Source organism: Diospyros lotus, chromosome 9 (genome assembly GCF_014633365.1).
Source record: "Diospyros lotus cultivar Yz01 chromosome 9, ASM1463336v1, whole genome shotgun sequence".
Lineage (NCBI taxonomy): Eukaryota > Viridiplantae > Streptophyta > Magnoliopsida > Ericales > Ebenaceae > Diospyros > Diospyros lotus.
The window spans coordinates 4,578,291-4,598,578 of record NC_068346.1 but is presented as its reverse complement, the minus strand read 5'-3'; the positions used below and the strand labels follow the sequence as shown (position 1 = coordinate 4,598,578).

At 39.6% G+C, this 20,288-nt stretch overlaps 1 protein-coding gene across 1 annotated transcript; it reads left to right on the top strand.

Annotated features, from left to right (window-relative positions):
• Positions 1-843: 843 nt before the first annotated feature.
• On the top strand, positions 844-19,225 carry LOC127809887 (peroxisome biogenesis protein 22-like). The gene is made up of 8 exons (XM_052349041.1): positions 844-1,058; positions 15,013-15,210; positions 15,294-15,341; positions 15,653-15,709; positions 15,783-15,884; positions 17,649-17,714; positions 18,416-18,517; positions 18,611-19,225. The coding sequence occupies exons 1-8, from the start codon at positions 948-950 to the stop codon at positions 18,725-18,727; spliced, it is 801 nt and encodes a 266-aa protein (XP_052205001.1). The 5' UTR covers positions 844-947; the 3' UTR covers positions 18,728-19,225.
• Positions 19,226-20,288: the final 1,063 nt, after the last annotated feature.

Sequence of the window (20,288 nt, the reverse complement as noted above, 5' to 3'; positions counted from 1 at the left end):
GAGTGGCATATGGGGTTACAAAATGGTAACAATTTTCTTGCGGTGCCATTTTTTCAATCCATGGAGAGAGAAAAAAAAAGAAAGATTGCATTTTTCAATGGTAAAATTCAACGGCTATATTTCAATTTCTACAAATACATGTATTACCTAAAACAAGGGTTTAGCAAGCGAGGTGAGAGAGAGCCAGAGAAGCAGGGATTGACTAGTGAGGCAACGATTGATCAACGAGCGACGGAGGGGCGAATGAGTGAGCCAACAAGGGTGAGGGCAAGGGCGAGACGATGAGCGATAGAGCAAAAGTAGTTGAGAGAGGCAGCAAGCGAGAGCAAGGCGAGCGACCGAGGAGAGAACCGACAAGGATGATGTGGCGACCAACGAGGACGAGCAGCAAAGAACAACCGAGCGAGGGCGATGGGTGTGAGCTATTGAAGGAAGAAGGCAATAAAAAGATACGCAAAAAGAGAATGAATGTTTTGGATTCACAAGTTACAAATCAATTATACATATAATTATTTTTATTTTGGTTAATCAATTATATATATAAATATTTGTATTTTAGTTAATTGTTAGAATTTAAATTAATTGTTATAATTTATTTTAATTAGCTATTTTATACTCATTTGATTATAATTTAAAATTTGAGATTTAAAATTTTAATTATATTTTTTAATAAAAAATATTAGAACATTAAAATAGGACTGACGTCTACCTAATTCAAAAATACCATAACATTATTTAAAATTATAAATAAATGATTTATTAGCACCAAAATGGCAACTCCCTTTAAGAACGACAACAGTTTTATTAAATAAGTGATTTACAAATAAGTGTTTTATTTTTCAACACAGTAATCACTTTCCTTGCTGACAACGAAAGCACTTTCCGATATCAGCTGCGGCCCGTGGAAGAAGGTTTCCTATCCCGACGGCTGTGGACAGAGATCAGAGATGGCGGATGCTCAGAAGCCCAGTCAAAGCGTTCTCATCATCTTCAAGAGCATTGCCAAACGATTCAATCGCAAATTTGCTCAGATAGTATTCGTTCTCGCCAATCACAAGGTACGTCCTTGAGATCCCCCGGTTTTCTGCATGGATACGACTGGACAGGTTAAATTGTATGTTTGGTTGTCGAGAAAACGCGAAAGAGAGAGAGAGAGTGGTTGTGGTTGAAGTTGAATCTGAAGATCTTATTCCTTCGTGGAAATAAAAAACTATGCCATGCACATTTGTTTCTCTTGACTTTAACACCTGTCTTCTCCTCATTGTCCGTTTGCTGCGAAATAGAAATCGTTTTATCTCGACTGCCTTTAATTCAAAATTTCGTCAATTTGTAAGATTTGCGCGTTTTTTAGTTGTTTTGTTCATACAATTTTACACACAGATTATCCAATTTATGAATAAGCCAATTTAGAAATGGCGTTAGTTCGCAGATGTTGGGACAGACAAAAGGGCTTCAATAAGATGATGGGGGCATATTGTTGCTGAATTTGAATGTATTCATCTGCGTAGACTTAGAAATGGAAGCTTCCATTTGTGCAGGGGAATTGTTTGTGAGTTGTTTGTTGGCTGTATACTTGCAGTGCAGTTTCTGCTAAAGATTGAGTTCCCAACACTTTTTTGTGATTCAATCTAAAGGTGCTTTGGTGATGGCTGTCATGAATTGGGGGGGGAAGTGTATGTTGCTCTTGCTAAAGGCATCTAAATATTACGTGACTAAGGATAACATGAAAGAACAAAACAAATGTGGCTGTTTTTGGAAGAAATTTTCCATAAGAGATGAATTCTGAAAGTTTGAAGAGGAAAGAGCAAAAAGGACTTGCTATCTAGAAGGTTATTGGATCTGTAAGGGTTTTAGTTTAGAAGTGAACATACCCCAAGGGAACAAGGATAGGGAGAGGGGTCCTTGGTCCAAACCTGTCCTATGGCCATTTCCTAGTGAATAGACTTATAGCTCAAAGGAATCTATTAGACACTTTGTTCTCTCCTCATTCTGATCCAATTGGCTACACTATTATCATACCTGTCATCTATAGCCTTCTCTTCTGTTTCTCTTGCCCTCTCTGCTTGTCATAGAACATCTTTTTGCTTCTCCTTTCATGTAACTCAAGTCTTTAGCCTTTCTGCTTGGAATTTCCTACATCTCTGCTGGGGCAAATCTTGCATCTAAAAGTTTCCAGTTGGTTATGTGTTGTAGTTTTCCTATGTACCTTGACTGACAGAGGTCATCAAGATCAAAAGATCTAGGTTCAGATTTTCCAAAATATTACATAATAATACATGTGTATGGTATCTTACATATTCAATATCGTCTTCCTGTATGATAGCTTGGTTTGATGGTATGAATTTCTCCTGCACTCCAGCCAATGTCATTTCACAAAAAGGGGGAAAATTTTAAGGATCCTCATTTTATGCATCTGCAACCAATCAAATCCAAAGGAATATGCCAAGTCAAACACATGTCCCACTGTTCGACATACATTTACTTCATGATATCATTGAAGGAAAATAACATGCTTGATATTTTGAGGTGAGCTAACAAAAAAGTAGAACTCGTTCCTAAGTGGAGTGTTTGAACTTGTGTTGGACAATCTGGCAGTTGCCTGTATGGTTGTGAGTACCATACTGGACAAGGTATTGAGTTTGCCATTGGTGTCATAGGGTATTTATCATGACCCAATCTCACATTGGTAGTCCATTGAAGAGGTGTTGGGTATATTACTTGGTCTAATTAAGCCATAAGCCACCTTTAAGTACCACTTTTGAGTGAAGACTCTTGCTGTTACAAGTGGTGTTTACAGCCAACCTGAGACCACTACAATGCCTAAAAGTGCTAGCTAAAGGTGACTTATGGGTTCATAGGACCATGTAATGTACCTAAGACATCTCTAATATACTAATGATATGAAATTGGGTCATGAAAAACTCCCCTCCCTTTTACTTTTGGTGCCCTTTATATGTTAGGAATTCCATATCTCAACCTAACTCAAGCTACTTTCAGAACATTTTCCTAATCTGCACCCATGTGGTAGTCATCCCAAGTTGGGTTTGACAGCAGTTATAACATCACATGTCCTCACTCAAAAGGGCTAGATAAAGTTGACTTATGGTTTCATATGACAGTAATATATCCAAGACCTTATCGGTAGACTATTGATATGGGATTAAGTCATGAAAAACTCATGTCTTTTAAGTCTTGGTTGTCACGGCTCTCCCGTGAATTTGGAACACTCCTAGCCCGGAATGGATTAGGAGATGGTTTCTATCGGAGCAGAACAAAACAGAGCGAGGAAGAAAGAGAGTGACTGGGAAGAGAGTGAGAGAAGAAAGAGAGTGATAAAAGCAATAGATGGAAGAAATCGATTCTGATATTCAATTTGATGATTCTCTTTCCAACATAGCTTAGGAATATATTATATACAATCGATAGATGGAGGTGTTGCCACAACAGATCCTTTCCCCATTCGGTTATAACCACCCATTTTGTCCTATTCTACCCCCTCCACGTGGGGAATCTTTCAGCCTTACTAACTAATATTAATAGTGGAGTTACAGCAATAAAAAGAGCAAAATTACAGCAATAGGGAAATTACATTAGTAAGCGAAAACAAATTAAAATTTGATCTACTTGAATCAGCTATTCTTAGGACCCTTTTGTGACAATTCCCCCTCCCTTACACCTCTTTTGTCCTCAAGAAATGCTGAGGAGGCTGGCAGCTCTTGAGAATCGCTCGAGTAAATCAGGCAGGTACTCCCATGTGTTGCTTCCTGTTGTACCACCCTGCCACTTCACCAGCACTTGGATGAGTGGAACTTTTTTGCTGTTGTCATGACCCTAGGGGTTACCCAAGGATATATTAGTAAATATAATAGTAAGAGTTTAAATTCCCTTTTGTATTTTCTGTTATAGGACTTTGTCTTTAGCTAATAGGTAGTTGGGTTGTTTGTTACAATGCACATGGGTGCAAGTGGGAGGCTGTTAGGCTATATATAAGTCACAGCTGAGGATGGAAGATCAGACTTGAATTAATTAAATGAATATTCTCATTTCTCTCTCTAAGATTTCTCTCCAATCTCCCTCTTGTTTCTTCCCCATTTTCTCTCAATATCTCTCCCTCTTTCTACTGATTTCCCCCTTCCTTCAATTCTGATTTCTCTCCTAATTCCTATCACAATCCTAGCTAACCATGGGAATGTGACAAATTAGTATCAGAGCAGTCGTTCCTCGACTGTGAGTTCTAACATTTAGTAGTTGTTCGATCCGATTTTGAAGTAAACAAGCCGATTTGAAGTAGAGCCTACAATTCTTGGCTGAAGGCGAAGAAGAATTCCAGAAACGATTTCATAGGCGCTGTAATCCAAGCAATATTACAACTTAATTCTCTAGAATCCTCTCTGATTTCTCTCTTTCTCCCTCATTTCTCTCTGATTTCCCTCTCCCAACTCTATCTCGATCAACCTATTGATTGAGAAATCCTTAGTCAGATCTTCCGGACCTGACAATTTGGTATCAGAGCTCGCTCTTGGGCGTCGAGCGAATACTATAATATTGACATAATGGTTGATGGGACGAGAATGAGGCAGATGGAGTCCCAATTACAGCAAGTGACGATAGCCATGGTGGAGATGCAGTCGAGGCTAGGATCCTTGGAGTCTTTGATTGGAACTGGGGTGGATACCCGTATTGATCAGGCGACGGGGAGGTGGCGTGAAGAAAATCGGGAGCAGAGTACTTTGTTGCATGAGCAGGTGATGGAGCAAATGCAAATGTTCATACGGATGTTTGCATCACAACAGTCGGGAAGGTTGTCGGTGGAATTTCTGCCTAGGGAAAGGACAGAGCCCATATTCCCTGGAGTAGGAGCGGAGCAATGTCAGGAGGGTACTTCGGACTTTGAATTCGATATAGAGACCCTAGGTGAAAATAGGAGGTATGGAGTACAGGGGAATTGAACCCAACCAAATTTTCTAGTGCTGAAATTGGAGATTCCACCATTTGAGGGTGAACATCCAAAATGGTGGATAAGGAGGTGTGAAAGGGTGTTCTCATTGTATCAAGTTCAAGAACAGCAGAAGGTAACTTTGGCTGCGGCTTACTTGAATGATATGGGAGATGCATGGTTTCAGGGTTGGCTTACATCGAAGGAGGGGAGTCCTTGGCATGTATTTGCAGAGGACCTTTGTGCGAGATTTGGAGATAGAGATTTGAGGGATGCGATCGAGGAGTTCAATAAGCTAAGGCAGGATGGGACAGTGCAGACCTATTAACTGAAGTTCGAGGAGTTGAGATCCCTAATGGTAATGCACCAACCCCACCTAATTGAAGAGTACTTTGTATCAAGTTTCACAAGTGGATTAGGAGAAGAAGTGAGATCCATGGTAAAGATGATGCAGCCCCGGATAGTTAAGCAGGCTACTGATAGTGCAAGGCTACAGGAGATGACTATCGAGGCCATGTTTAAGAAACAAGAGGGAGATTGGAGAGAAATCTTAGAGAGAGAAATGAGAATATTCATTCAATTAATTCAAGCTTGATCTTCCATCTTCAGTTGTGGCTTATATATAGCCTAACAGCCTCCCACTTGTACCCATGTGCATTGTAAGTTTTGTAACAAACAACCCAACTGCCTATTAGCTAAAGACAAAGTCCTATAACAAAAAATACAAAAGGGAATTTAAACTCCTACTATTATATTTACTAATATATCCTTAGATAATCTTTAGGGTCATGACAATTCCCCCTCCTTGAGAGAGTTTTTGTCCCCAAGACCTTGCAGCAAGTAGCTAGTGGTTCATCCAATTCCCACCTTCTCTATTTGATTTATCTTTATTTCTTTCTCCTTCTAGGCCTTTTCTTCTTCCTCATTCTTAAGTGTCCAAGATCAAACCCAATCCTAATTTGGCCTAGAACTTCAATAGGAGCAACCTAATAGAGTTCAAATCCAATACACCTACCTTCTACAATAGCTGCCCAATTAAGATTGGTCTCCACTTTAAGAATACAATCAGCCATTGGTTCATCCCACCATGCAGTAGACAACATCTCAGATTTTCCAAACAACAACAATAACAACATATCCAGCCTTTATCCCACTAGGTGGAGTCGGCTACATGAATTCTAGACTTTCATGTATTTCTGTCTTTTGTCATATCTTCATTTAGACCCATACACTTCATATCAAACTTTAATGTCTCTCCCAAAGTCTTCTTGGATCTGCCTCTACCTATTTTTTTGATTAATTGTTCAATTTCATCAACTCTCCTCATAGGAGCGTCTCTTGGTCTTCTTCTCACATGACCAAATCATCTTAATCTAGTTTCTCTAATCTTTTCCTCGATTGGCACTACTCCTACCTTATTACGAATAACCTCATTTCTAATTTTATCTTTTCTTATATGGCCACACATCCATCTTAGCATCCCCATCTCCGCTACGCTCGCCTTTTGCTTATGCTGGTATTTGACTGCCCAACATTCTGAGCCATACAACAAAATTGGTCTTATAGTTGTCCCATAGAATTTTTCTTTCAATTTTAATGGGATTTTACCATCACATAACACCCCTGATACATTTCTCCATTTTAGCCAACCTACCTTAATTCTATGCGTGACATCTCGTGAATTTCTCCATCTTTTTGAATCACTTATCCCAAATATTGAAAATGGTCTTTTCTTTGTATGATTTGGTCTTCCAATTTTATTATAACATCCTCTACTCTTGCATTCTTAGTAAATTTACATTCCATATATTATGTTTTCCTTCTACTTAATTTAAATCCATTAGATTCTAAATTGTTTATCGACAACTCAAGCTTAGTGTTCACTCCCTCTTTTGTTTCATCCACCAACACTATGTCATCTGCCAATAACATACGCTATGGCACCTTTGTCTGAATGTGTTTAGTGAGTTCATCCATTACTAAGGCAAATAAGTATGGACTTAGTGTAGAATCTTGATGCAGTCCCATTGTAATTTTAAACGGTTCAGTATCCCCTCTGCATGTTCTAACCCTTGTCTCTGCACCGTGATACATGTCCTTAAGGGCTTGTATATAGGCTATTCAGACTCATTTCTTCTCTAAAACCCTCCATAATACTTCTCTAAGGACCCTATCATAGGCCTTTTTTAGATCTATAAACACCATATACAGGTCCTTCTGATGATCCCGATACCTTTCCATTAGGCGCCTCAGTAGGTATATAGCTTCAATTGTTGACCTACCAGGCATGAAACCAAATTAATTTTCCGAGATGTCTGTTTCTTTTTTGAGTCTCTGCTCTATTACTCTCTCCCAGAGTTTTATGGTATGACTTATTAACTTAATTCTAATAGGAGTAAAAAACGACACAACAACAGAAGTCTTATTCTCTTCGATAACACCTTTGACTTCTTCAGCTACCTCCCTTAGCTTTTCCCCAGCTACCATTGGCTTCCAAAATTCCTCACCACTTTGAATCTGCTGTAGGTGGAGAGAACTACTTTTAGAATCATAACTCGTAAAAGATTTCCCTTGAATGAAAGAGAAATTAGCATCCAACAATCTTAACTACTTTTTCTGTCAGAATTTCCTGTTTCCATGTTGGCAATCCAACAACCTCTTCTTCTTTGTGTATGCTGGATTTTTCCTTTATATGAACTTCTTTTTCAAAAATATTCGGTGGCACCTTTGCATCTATTATCCTATCCACCTGATTGTTACCGATTCCCTTTGGATAATGCCATTCACCACCAATACCATTTCCGATATTGTAGTCATCCTTCTTGTTATTGCTGCTGAAATTAGAATACTTCTTTTTCAGCCCAAAATCTAAAGTAAGCAATGAATCGCTCTTCCATAATCTTAACTTCTCATTCGGCTGCTCCATTTTAAGGAAGTCCTATTTATTAAAATTTTCGTGATAATTATCGAAGTATTCAGCGGGGAAATTGTAATGATACTTTTTGATCAATATCATCGCAAACTCCTGCAGCTTCTCACAGAACATACGACCAAATTCCTCGCACTCTTCATGAATTCCACTGCTTGTTTCTTTGTCCCTTCGGCTAGACTCATTCTCAAACTTCCTTCCCCATGTTTGATTCTTCTGGCTACACTGCTTCTTATCCCTGTTGCTGCCAATTGAAAATGCAGCCTTCTTTGGCTGTCATTGAGGCTCCATTCCAATTGAAAATAAAGCATTCTTCTGCTGCAATTGAGGCTCCAATGGTCTCCTACGTGCACTGCTCCCCTTAGCCGGTTTTTCATAATCAACATACTTTGAAGACTAAGGAGCTATATACATACTGCTCTTCTTCGCCTCTCCAATTCAAACAAAGTTAACCAGAATTCAAAGTCGAAATTACCCTTTGTTTACCTTACTAGCAACCTAGAATTCGATTGGAATCACCTCTTGTGGAATCCTCTTCACTGATTCGCTGTTATTAGTCGTTGGACTTCTAATCACTAAAATTGATTGCCTCGGCCTTCAACTTGGATCTATCGAAATTGTTGGAGTTCATTGGGATTTGCTTCGCACTTCCACTTCTCAAGATTACCAGATTTCACAACCGAATCATCTCCTGTTACGCCTGCAGATATTCGAACACTGGCTGCTAGCTTCACCACTAGAATCGACTGGGCTCGAATCTGCTTTTCCTTCCACGTTCGGCCTCAGCTATCAGCCCAAGCTCAATCTTCGTAACCTTAAGAAAGTGATATGTGGGTAGTTGTTGGAACTTCCAGTTCCGTTGATTCACTAGACTTTGGAATTCGCTACTCAATCAATTCACCAGAGTTGCCGAAAACATCGTCGCACCTGCCAGGCTAAGTCACCTTCAAGCCTTCTCAACCTAGACCTTAACTATGGAAACTGATTTCCCTGCCTTTAACTCAAATCAAAATCGTAGCCAAGGAACAACTACTGGCCAATCACCGTCCAAGGTTCCTAGCACAATTTGCAATCGCTTCTGATTCCAAAATCACCAAAATTCACTGCCAGTTCAATCGCTACACCCACTCTTGAGTCCAAATCTCAACACCCACTATATCAAGACACTCTAGAGTCCAACCCACTGCATCGCGGTTAGCATCGACACCTACCGTGGATTGGTGTCCGTCCTGGCTATAGAATTTTATTGGAATTTAATCTAAGAGATGTTCACCCGCTTCGATCTACTACCGGATCGCGAAATGCTTTGTGGTCACCTCCCTGAACCATGTTTGCAATAACAGAAATCCCGAATTTTGTCGTGACAAGGAAAGTTTGTCGGACTGCTCAATCACCTTCGTTCACCACTGCTCCAAAAATCGAACAAGCTTCTAGATCGCTGGAATTCCTCCAGATCCCCGAAATTCTCTGCTGGAATTGTCTGGGCAACTCACCTTCCTTGAGCGATTGTGATGCAACCAGTGAAATTCTCCAAAATTGAGAATCGATGGCTACAATTTCTTCAAAATTCTCCTGCAAACACCTCCAAGAATGGGAAGGCCTTGCTCGTCTTGGAGTTCCGTTCAACTAGAACTCCTGTAGGAGTCGCCGTTATCACGCCTGTCTCCACTACTCGCCTTCCTACTCTAGTTGCCTAATCGGATCCGTCTAATGGCCTGATGCTACTTCGTCTTTCAGTTCCGACTCTAGATCGCCTAACTCCACCACGTTTCGGACTTAGTCGACTCCAATCCTCCCTTTTGTTTCTTCCCCCTTTTCTCTTAATATCTCTCTCTCTTTCTACTGATTTCCCTCTTCCTTTAATTCTGATTTCTCTCCTAATTCCTATCACAATCCTAGCTAACCCTAGGAATGTGACAGTTGTAAACCACCCTCCTATCCAAAATAGCTTCCAATTCTTCCACTTTACTCGCCTCTTCTTGAATGTTGGGCATTGCTGGGTTCACTTACTCAGACCCTGCTATTTCCTTTAGTAAGGAAATATGGAAAACCGGATGGATTCGGGTCCCCTCCAGAAGCTATTGACAGTAAGCCACCTTACCCATCCTCTCCAGTATGGAAAACGAACCAAAATACCTGGGAGCAAGCTTTGAGACCAACCTTTGAGTAATAGCCTTCAAATGGGGTTTCCTCAATCTCAAATATACCTTATCCCCCACCTTAAATTCTCTATCACTTCTTTTCTTATCTGCAACTTGCTTCATCCTATTTTGAGCTAAACCCAACTCTTGTTTTAGTTGTTGCAATACCACCCTTCTCTACTGCAAGTATTTTTTACTGAGGCTGTAGTGGGATGTTCTCTTATAGCCGGTAATAGAGGAGGCTTGTACCCGAAGAGAGCTTCAAAGGGAGACATTTTTAAGGAGGAGTGGTGGCTAGAGTTGTACTACTACTAGGCTAAGGAGAGCCATCTATGCCAACTCTTGGGCTGGAAGATGCAAATACACCTCAAATAATTTTCCAAGCCTTGATTTACCCGCTTAGTATTCCCATATGTTTGGGGATGATAAGCATACGACATATTCAACTTAGTGCCCAACACTCTCATAAGCTCCTTCCATAGAATACTTGTAAAAACCTTGTTACGATCAGAGATAATTGTCTTAGGAACCCCATGTAGAGCTGCCACCTGATCCATAAAGATTCTAGCCACTTCTTAGACTATATAAGGATGGACCAATCCTATAAAATGAGCAAATCTGGTGAATCGGTCTACAACAACCATTATATTGTCCTTCCTTTCCGACTTAGGCAACCCTTCGATGAAATCCATAGAGACACTAGACTAAGATTGCTCGGGCACTAACAGGGGTTGTAAGAGTCTAGGGTAGGCCACATTCTCAGTTTTGCACCTTTTGCAAATGTCACAGCATAACGCAAACTTTCTTACCTCGGCCCTCAACCCTGACCAATGAAAGAGTTGCTTCACCCATAGGTAAGTGTTCTGGATCTCCGAGTACCCCCCAATGGAGACTCGTGTAGTGATTGCAGGATTCTCCTCCTGAGATCTTCATTATTCCCAATTACAATTTGGCCTTGATATCTCAACATCCCATCCATCAAGGTATATACCCTTCAACCCCTTCAGATCCCACGGCTACCTTTTTCAGTAATGCTCTCACTTTTTCATCTCTTGCATAGCTCTTTATCACTTGCTGGCACCATTTGGGAATGACAACGGTTATGGCTGTTGCACTTCCCTCCTCATGACACCTTGAAAGTGCATCTGCAACCACATTTTCTTTTCCCTTCTTGTATTGTATCAAGTAGTCTAAACCCATCAATTTGGCCATGCCTTTTCTTTGCAATTGTGTTTGTAGTTTTTGCTGTAACAGAAACTTTAAACTTTTGTGGTCCGTTTTGAATATAAACCTACTCGCTTCCTAGTAATGCCTCCATTTATCTACAACCATCAACATTGCGAGAAACTCCTTCTCATATATGCTAAGTCCCAAATGTTTTGGGCCCAAAGCTTGGCTTAAGAATGCCAATAGCCTCCCTTTTGAGCTAGGACCGCTCCTACAATACTCCCACAAGCATCTGTCTCTAGGACAAAGGGCTTACTAAAGTCAGGCAGCCCTAATACCGGCACCCCATTGATGCCTTCCTTCAACTTCTCAAAGGCCCCTTCAGCCTCAAGCCCTAGCTGAAATTCCCTTTCTTCAAAAATTTTGTTAGTGGCTTGCTAAGGATTCCATAGTTTCTAACGAACCGACGATAATACCTAGTCAGTTTGAGGAACCCCCTTAGAGCTCTCATTGAATTAGGCCTCAGCCAGGACACCATAGCTTCCACTTTTTTTGGATCAGTGCTAACCCTTTCTTTGGATATGATGTGTCCCAAATATTCCATTTGCCCTTGACTAAATGCACACTTAGATTTCTTAATGAAAAGATGGTTAGATCTGAGGATGTCCAGAGTGGTCTTAAGATGAATTAGGTGCTGGTTAAGGGAAGGGTTGTAGACTAGCATGTCATCAAAGAACATAAGGATACATTTTCGAAGGTAGGGTTCGAATATTCTGTTCACTAAGGATTGAAAGGTGACCGGGGTATTGGTAAGCCCAAATGGCATCACCAAGAATTTGAAATGCTCACGGTGACTCCTAAAGGCTGTCTTATGTATATCTTCCCGTCTCATCCTAATTTGGTGGTACCCCGAACGCAAATCAAGTTTTGAAAAGAATTGGGCTTGTTGAAGTTCATCTAAGAGGTCTTCCACCAAAGGTATAGGGAATTTGTCTTTGATGGTCATGGCATTAAGTTGGCGGTAGTCTACACAAAATTGCCATGATCCATCTTTTTTTTTACTAATAAGACAGGAGAAGCAAAGGGGCTTTGGCTGGGTCTAATAATGGATTGTTGGAGCATTTCCCTAACCATTTTCTCTATTTCACTCTTTTGAAGCGGAGGATATCGATAGGATCTCACATTAACAGGTTCGGTATTTGTCTTTAGGTGAATTGTATGATCAAATGATCTGGTGGGAGGTAGGGATTTGGGTTCCATGCAAAGGTCCTCATATTCTGCCAGCAATTCATTATTACAATCTAAGTGATTTACTTGGTTAGGGAGTTCCCCAATTGAGTTGACAGTCAGGTAGGCCTTCCTGTGCCCTCCTTGGAGTTCCTTGGCTGCTATGATGGAGAAAAGACTAGCAAGCTGACTCCATTTTCCTTTAAGTAGTTTCTGGAACCTCTTCCCTGTTATTATCTTGCATGTCCTGGCCTCTTTACCTCTTGTCAATATCATCATTTTCCCCTCCTTTTCAAATGACACCTCCATCCGGTTAAAGTCAAAGCTAATTGAGCTTATTCCTTTCATCCAATCTACTCCCAATACTACATCGCATCCCCCCAACTGTAACAACCTTAGGTCTGCTTCAAATTTTTCACCTTGCATCTCCCAATAAAACCCATTACAAGCTAAGGTACTCATCACCCTTTGGCCATTAACCACGATCACACTCAAGGGTGGTGTCCTTGTGAGTTGACATTTCAGTTTTTAGCCATGCCTTCATCTAGAAAACTATGGGTACTTCCACTGTCAATTAAGACCATTAGGCCTTTTCCCTTAGTTTGTCCTTCCACCTTTATTATTTTGTTGTTGGCTACCCCTTTCAAGGCATGGATTGATATTTCTCCATTGTCTTCCTTGGCCCCTTCCTCGTCTTCTTCTGTTAACTCTTGGTCAGTCTCCTCATCCCCTTCTAGCAGTACAATCTCAGAAGCACAATCCCGCTAATCTCCTTTGTTCCCTTTGTTGCTCTCCTAAAGGAGTTGGGTTAGGGCCTACCACCCCTCTCACCCTGCTATTTCCTTTTATCAGATCCCAGTTGGGGTTCCTTCCAACTGCACTAGATGATCCTACTACCATTCCCTTCGTTTGGTTCTTTGCTTCCTCATTAAGGCTTCTACTACCAACTCTTGTAGCCTAGCATTCTCTGAGGTGTGCTCCACTAACTGAGGCCTCAACACCTTCACCATCGGCCTGAGCTCATCATTAAGGACACTTAGATAACTCGACACAAATTTGGTCTCTGATAGGTGAGGATTATGTTGGATCATGAGAGATCTCAATTCTTCAAAACATTTTTGTTAGCTCTCCACACTACCAGTTTGTTGAATTCTTCTATAATGTCCACCATACTTCTCTCCCCAAACCTTTCACACAACCTTTTAGAAAATTCCTCCCAAGTGTAAATCCTCCCGTCTAATGCTCCCTTGGTACCATGCGTCAACCACCTCATTGAAATAGGCTACAACCAATGGTACTCTCTGTCTCTCGCGAACACCATACCACTCGAACATCTTTTCACACTTTCTCAGCCACCATCGAGGATTGACTCCCTCGAATGTGGGAATCTCCATCCAGGGCATTGGAAACCCCAGATGTTGATGATTTACAAGGCCTTCCCGATCCCTGCCCATCAATCCTACTAACTCCTCCTCAGGGTCCACCTCAATCTCCGAAGTCCCCTGTCCCCTGTTCGCCCTATTCCTTTGTAGGATTGGTTATGTATGCTCTCTAGGTGGAAAATCAGGAGACAATCTTACCTGGTTCAGACAAGCAAACATGACTATGAACTGTTGCATTTGTGCACCCAGTTCATCTTGCACCCTTGCAATGGACCCTTCCAACCTCCACTCTAATCCATCCATGGTGCTCTCCACTCGACGATCCAACACCATGATCGCTTCATGACTTTGGGTAGCTCCTAATTCCAACTGATCGATCTGATTTTTGCAATCGGTCATGGCCGAGCTGGCTTGTTGCAATTGGGATTTTAAATTCTTCATGCGGGTCCCTTCTGCCATCATCGTCTTCCTCCTAAACCGACCGAGGAAAGGTGGCTCTAATTCCAAAATGTCACGGCTCTCCCGTGAATTTGGAACGCTCCTAGCCCAGAATGGATTAGGAGATGATTTCTATCGGAGCAGAACATAACAGAGCGAGAAAGAAAGAGAGTGAGAGAAGAAAGAGAGTAATAAAAGCAATAGAAGGAAGAAATCGATTCTGATATTCAATTCGATGATCCTCTTCCCAGCATAGCTTAGGAATATATATACAACCAATAGGTGGAGGTGCTGCCACAACAGATCCTTTCCCCATTCAGTTATAACCACTCCTTTTGTCTTATTCTACCCCCCTCCACGTGGGGAATCTGTCAGCCTTACTAACTAATATTAATAGTGGAGTTACAGCAGTAAAAAGAGCAAAATTACAGCAATAGGGAAATTACATTAGTAAGCGAAAACAAATTAAAATTCTATCTACTCGAATCAGCTGTTCTCAGGACCCTTTCGTGACACTGGTGTTCTTGTCAGGCCAAGAATCTCATATCTCAATTTACCTACTTAACCTAAACTGATGCAGTAGTGGTGCTGGGTTGACTTTGATACCACTTTTAACACCATGAGTCCTTGCTCAAAAGTGTTAGTTGAAGGCAACAAAGGTGACTTATGGGTTTATGGATCAGGTAACCAATTGAACAGCATAAGTGAAATAACCCAAATGTACCTTACATGTCTGGTCTGATGATTTCCTGGTAGAACTGATTAGTTTATAACATTTATCCTCATTTTTAGAGGGCTGGATCACTAGGAGCTTTGGCAGGTTTTGCAATTGCTGTACTATTTACATGGAAATTCTTGAGGTCACCAGCAAGACCCCGGATAAGGGAGCAGCAAGAAACAGGTTCCACATCAACTAATATTGGTCCTTGTCAGCCAGTTGAAAGTGCGAAGGATGTTGAATTAGTTGATGACTTCCGTCCTCCAGCAGAGGTAACTATTACAAGTTGCTAAATATTTCACCTTCTTCTCATTGACTCAACTTATGTTAGGATCGGTGTTTGTCCAATTTGTAGTTATCACTTGCACAACGAATAAAGAAGAAATTGCATGGCAGCAGAAAGGTACGTGTTCTTTCTAGATGTTCATATTTTGGAAAGGTTATTTCTTGTGTGAGTGCTGCTGATTTTTTTGCTTCTCTGTAGTTTGCCCAGTTTAGGAGTTCTATTTGCCCTAGTTTTCTTCTATAAATATGTGGGCATAATTCTTGTAATTTTAACCTACTCAAATAGTGAAAAACACCTAGTGCAGCCCTAGACATAGGCATTCTTTACTGAACCATGTGAATTTTGTCTTGTGTGTGTGCGGGATTTTGTTCCAAGTTTTTTTGAAGGCTTGGTTTGTTCCCTAACATCTCTCTCTCTCTCTCTCTCAGGTGACCTGCCAGTTGCTTGGAGTGGTTCTTGAAGAGAGCAGCCCTGAAGAACTTCAGGTTACTTTGACTGCCTTTTGTCATCTGCTAGATGGTTTTAATCACTGAACTTAATAGTTTCATGATCTTGTAGGAGCATGCAACTGTAAGATCATCTGTTGTGGAAATTCTGCTAGAAATCAGTAAAATCTGTGAAATATATCTGATGGAAAGGATTCTTGATGATGAAAGCGAGGTGAATACTTACTTTTATCTTGTTGAGCTCCAAATAATTCTTAAGTCTCCTTGTTAGCATTTGTGGTCATAATACAAAATTCCTTTGAAGCCATCTTGTTGAAATTATTTTTCCAGGCATTGGTCTTGAGTAGATTCAGATAGGTCTTGGAATTCAGAAGTGTTAGTTTTTCAATAAGAGTAAAATACTATTGGAAATTCTGATGCAAAACTGATGGAGGAAAAGAAGAAGAGGACAAAGAAGAAACCAGAGAGAAGAGAAAGGCAGATAAGACAAAGGAACAAAGGAAGAGAAGAGAGAACTAGCTCAAAGCTATGTGAAAATTTAACTTTTATCCGTTAAAACACAACCTGATACATCAACTAGTCATATGTGTATGCTTGATAAAACTCCTTATCCTATCTAATTACTAATCTATAGCTTTAAGTCCATCACAAAATCTGTTAAAATTTCTATAAAAAAAATACTTGAAGATAAACTTACATGGTACTAATTATATAAAACTAGTACTAATTGTCCTAATCAAATAAAAATTAAAAGATCTTAAAATTTATGATTATCCATTGGGTTCTTGACTGTATCAAGTTCTCTATTGTTGTTATCTTATAATGCTTCTAATGCATTTGAGTTGAGCTTTTTTTTAAGTTGTCTGAGGCTTTGTAGCTGTCTTTGTGAATGTTTTGATATAATTCTAAACCTAGGAGAAGTCAAAACCTAGTTGTGATACCTAGAGCTAGGTATGCTTTGACTTTCTCCTTCTTACGTCCAACATTAAGTGCTTTTAGCCTGCAAAACTTCAGAAGATCTATTTTAAGCCTTTTCCAACCCCAGAAAATGTATTTCACTACTAATTAATTGACATAACAATTATTTGTCCTAGTTTCTAATGAGTAATGAGCATGATTGAAAACTTCTGGAACAGACCCTGAACCCTTTTATTTACTTATTTAAATGCTAGTATTTGAATCTTTTTTGGAAGATTTGGCCTCATAAAACAACAACAATCACAAGTAATCCCATTAGGTAGGGAAGATTTGATCTCATAAACTAGTAATTAAGCCCTAATATAGAGCCAATCTCTGCTGTAGCTTAATAATTTTGGATTCACTACTTGTAAGATGGTTAATCTTGCACTTGTGTAGCAGCATGCCCAAGCATGGTACTCTATTTTAACTCATATATTGACCTGCCAAGTTTGGTAATATTCCTACGTCGAGGCTTAGTTATTTCAGGCTGGTTGTAAACAACTGGTTTGCTGTGGCCTACTTGGGTGATTTCATGTTCACAATGTTAGGATGGACTTATTGATCTCTTATTGTGGGTAGGGCTTTGTTCTCCTTTTTATACAGGGTTAGCCTCCTTGCTTGCAGTTTTGTTGTATAATATATAACCATTCACTTAAAAAGGAAAACACAATCAGGGTGGATATTTACTAGTCTGTCTTCTTTTGGCAGTTTAGTGAAAATCATTAATTGGACTTTGTTTTGGAGCAAAAATAGTTTGGGCATCTCACTTTGCAGGACTTAACAGTATTAGTTGGATTTTTGTGCCTGTTTTCTGTTCAAACCCGTAGTTCGTTACCCTTATTTAGTCCTAGGAACCTCCTGTGATTTTCTAAGGAGTGCTGTTGGAGAGGGATTTCCATAAACAAATTTGTGACTGAGGATTGGAGTAGTACAACTTTTCATCCTTTAATCTGCTTTTCTGTGTGTGCATGTGTGTCTATAAATATAGCACTTACTTGCAAAGTTGTTGCTTTTATAGGAAAGAGTAATATCAGCTTTGGAAAATGCTGGCCTGTTCACAGCTGGAGGCTTGATGAAGGACAAGGTAGTCCTAAAATTTGTTGTTTACTCGTCAAAGACTGTCTATTTCTGATGCTCATCGCACCCTCAGCCTCTTAATGCAAAACATTTGAGCCAGATCTAGGTCATTGGGATTTTTGACAAGTGGTGGTTTTAAGGGCATTTTTTGTATCGGTGCAATTTTTATCCAAGGATCACTATATGGTTGACTTCATTGGATTGGTTGTTTTTCTGTAACCATTTTTTGCAAATTCTCAGTCTGTTGTTTGTGAAGTCAAATCAATTTTCACTCTCTTTCTTCTGCAAATCCGGAAGCCATTTTCTACTTTTTAGAACTCTAACCAATAAACTCATTTCTTTAAGCCTACCACGAAAACAAAATGTATACAGTTTGTTAATAGCTTTCTTAAAATGATCTAATATTAATATCCATTGATGTGACTTAATCCTAATGACGCATAATACCAAGAAGCCCCATACATACAGAATGTACTAAATCAAGGCCTGGTCTTAGTGGAATACTTCCCACACCTTTTAAACTTTTTCAAAGGGCACTGCCATTTACCTGCTCTGTTTCTTCTGTCATCATGCATGTTCAATGTAATACATTGCCAAGTTTCTTTCTTTATTTCTTTACTTTAGATCAGTAGTCCTTCTCACTTATGAATGATAAAATTTTATAGATTTTCAAGGGATCAGTTAATTCATTCATTTAATTTTCTGTAGGTTCTATTCTGCAGCACCGAGAATGGCAGATTATCTTTTGTTAGGCAACTAGAGCCAGATTGGCACATTGATACAAATCCGGAAATTCTCACTCAGTTGGCTGTACGTTCTTTTACCCATATTACTACAGATTGTCTTTCATTATTGTTACTGATCTGCATAATTTTCTTTCTTTTTCATCTGGTTTGACCTCAGAGATTCATTAGAAATCCACTGTACATCTCGCCCAGTGAATCGGGTTTCAATTCAGGGTCCAACATTTTAAGTTCAATGAGTTTGGAATTATATTTTGCCAAGGAAAATGTTTCATAGACCATTCTGCTTCAAGGCTTGTTTCAAGAAAACAAGAATTGACAAGCTCAGATCTTCAAATCAGTTCTGGGAGATTACAATCGGAAAAACATATGGTTGCTTTAGAAGCTGCTGCAATCAGGTGGTGAGGCAAGTTTTTTCTTGTTTACCATTCATATTATTCTCCATGATCGGCAGGTCTCGACTGTATTTGCTGCTTCTCTTTTGGATTCCTTACTCAGTTGTAAACAACTGAAGGGAATAGGAAAAAGAAAAAGGGAGAAGGAAAGTTTTGAGCAAGACCATTTAGGAATGAGATGGACTGATTGCACTTATGCATACATAGAGATCCCGACACCATAGTATTCCATCTAGGATCAGGAGTCTTGGTGGCTTACTTGTTTCATACTAGTTATTTGTATCCCTTAAATTCAGATGGCTGGATGTATCAAACTCCATTTCTGGTGAAAAATATGGATGATCTTTGCAAACTCAGTTCTAGTGGTGTACATTGTTTAATTTTCTAATCTTCTTCTGGTTAGTTATTTTGCTAAATCGTAGCTAGAAAGGGATTTAGTTCATGAATGAGAAATATTTGAAACAATCAAAAAAGAAAAAAAAGCAGTGGGAGTGGTTCTTACTTCTACAAATTAACCTTAGAATTTAGTGCCTATACTATGTCCAGAAATTTGATCACAATGACTTAGAAGTGGATAATCTGTTCAAGCCAACTCAGGCCATCAATTGGTAATGCACCAGTGGCTCAGTCCTGGCAATTTCATAGCCTCGACATAATTCTGTGTGGATTCCATAGTTTTCCTTGTTACTTAACAAGTTGGTCTTGTAATGAAAATGCTATATGTTTGTTTGCTCTTTTTATGGATAAAAGAAAAAGAAGAATAACATAACTTTTATTTCTTTTTGAATGTTTCATTGAATTCCTATTTACTGTTCATGTCTAAATGAACTTAGATGATCAAAATGGGAGAAATTAGGAGCAAAATTAGAATGATTGCTGTTTGAATGGAAGACATTAGCATCCATGTGGACTAGGTTGGATTTGTTTGTTTCTAGTCCGGACTGGTAGAAGTGTTCGAAACTCACTTAGTTACATTCACTGGAAAATGAGATGTGCATACTTGACTATGTCCAACATCTGCATTATGACTCTGATTGAGGATGGTAGTTTTACAGATTATGTAACTGGTGAAATATTAAAACTCTGAAGATACTGATTGATTACATGCTATTTATCAGTTTTAAACTCTTTTCTCATTTTCTGTAACCTTCAACCATCATATCGGTTTTTAAACTTTGAACCGCTTGATAGCTATAGCTGTACTTCCTGACATGACATGACTTAACTGTTAATTTACACAGTGGATGATATCATCATGGCAATGAAAGTTCTAGTGTGCTCTTTTGAGTACCGTTTAGTTAAGCACCTCACAGGGCCTAGTCCATCACATTGATTGATAACTGTTTAGTTTGCAGAGATGATGAGTCTAAAAGGGTGTCCACTTCCACTTTACATGGGTAGGAAAAAGTTGTTTTTGTATACAACTTTACACTTGCTTTACAA

Excerpts from the sequence above, each read along its gene's own strand:
- LOC127809887 (XM_052349041.1), top strand. The coding sequence starts at position 948 with ATGGCGGATGCTCAGAAGCCCAGTCAAAGCGTTCTCATCATCTTCAAG. Across the intron at positions 1,059-15,012 it reads TCGTTCTCGCCAATCACAAG|AGGGCTGGATCACTAGGAGC; the intron begins GTACGTCCTTGA and ends CCTCATTTTTAG. Across the intron at positions 15,342-15,652 it reads AATTGCATGGCAGCAGAAAG|GTGACCTGCCAGTTGCTTGG; the intron begins GTACGTGTTCTT and ends TCTCTCTCTCAG.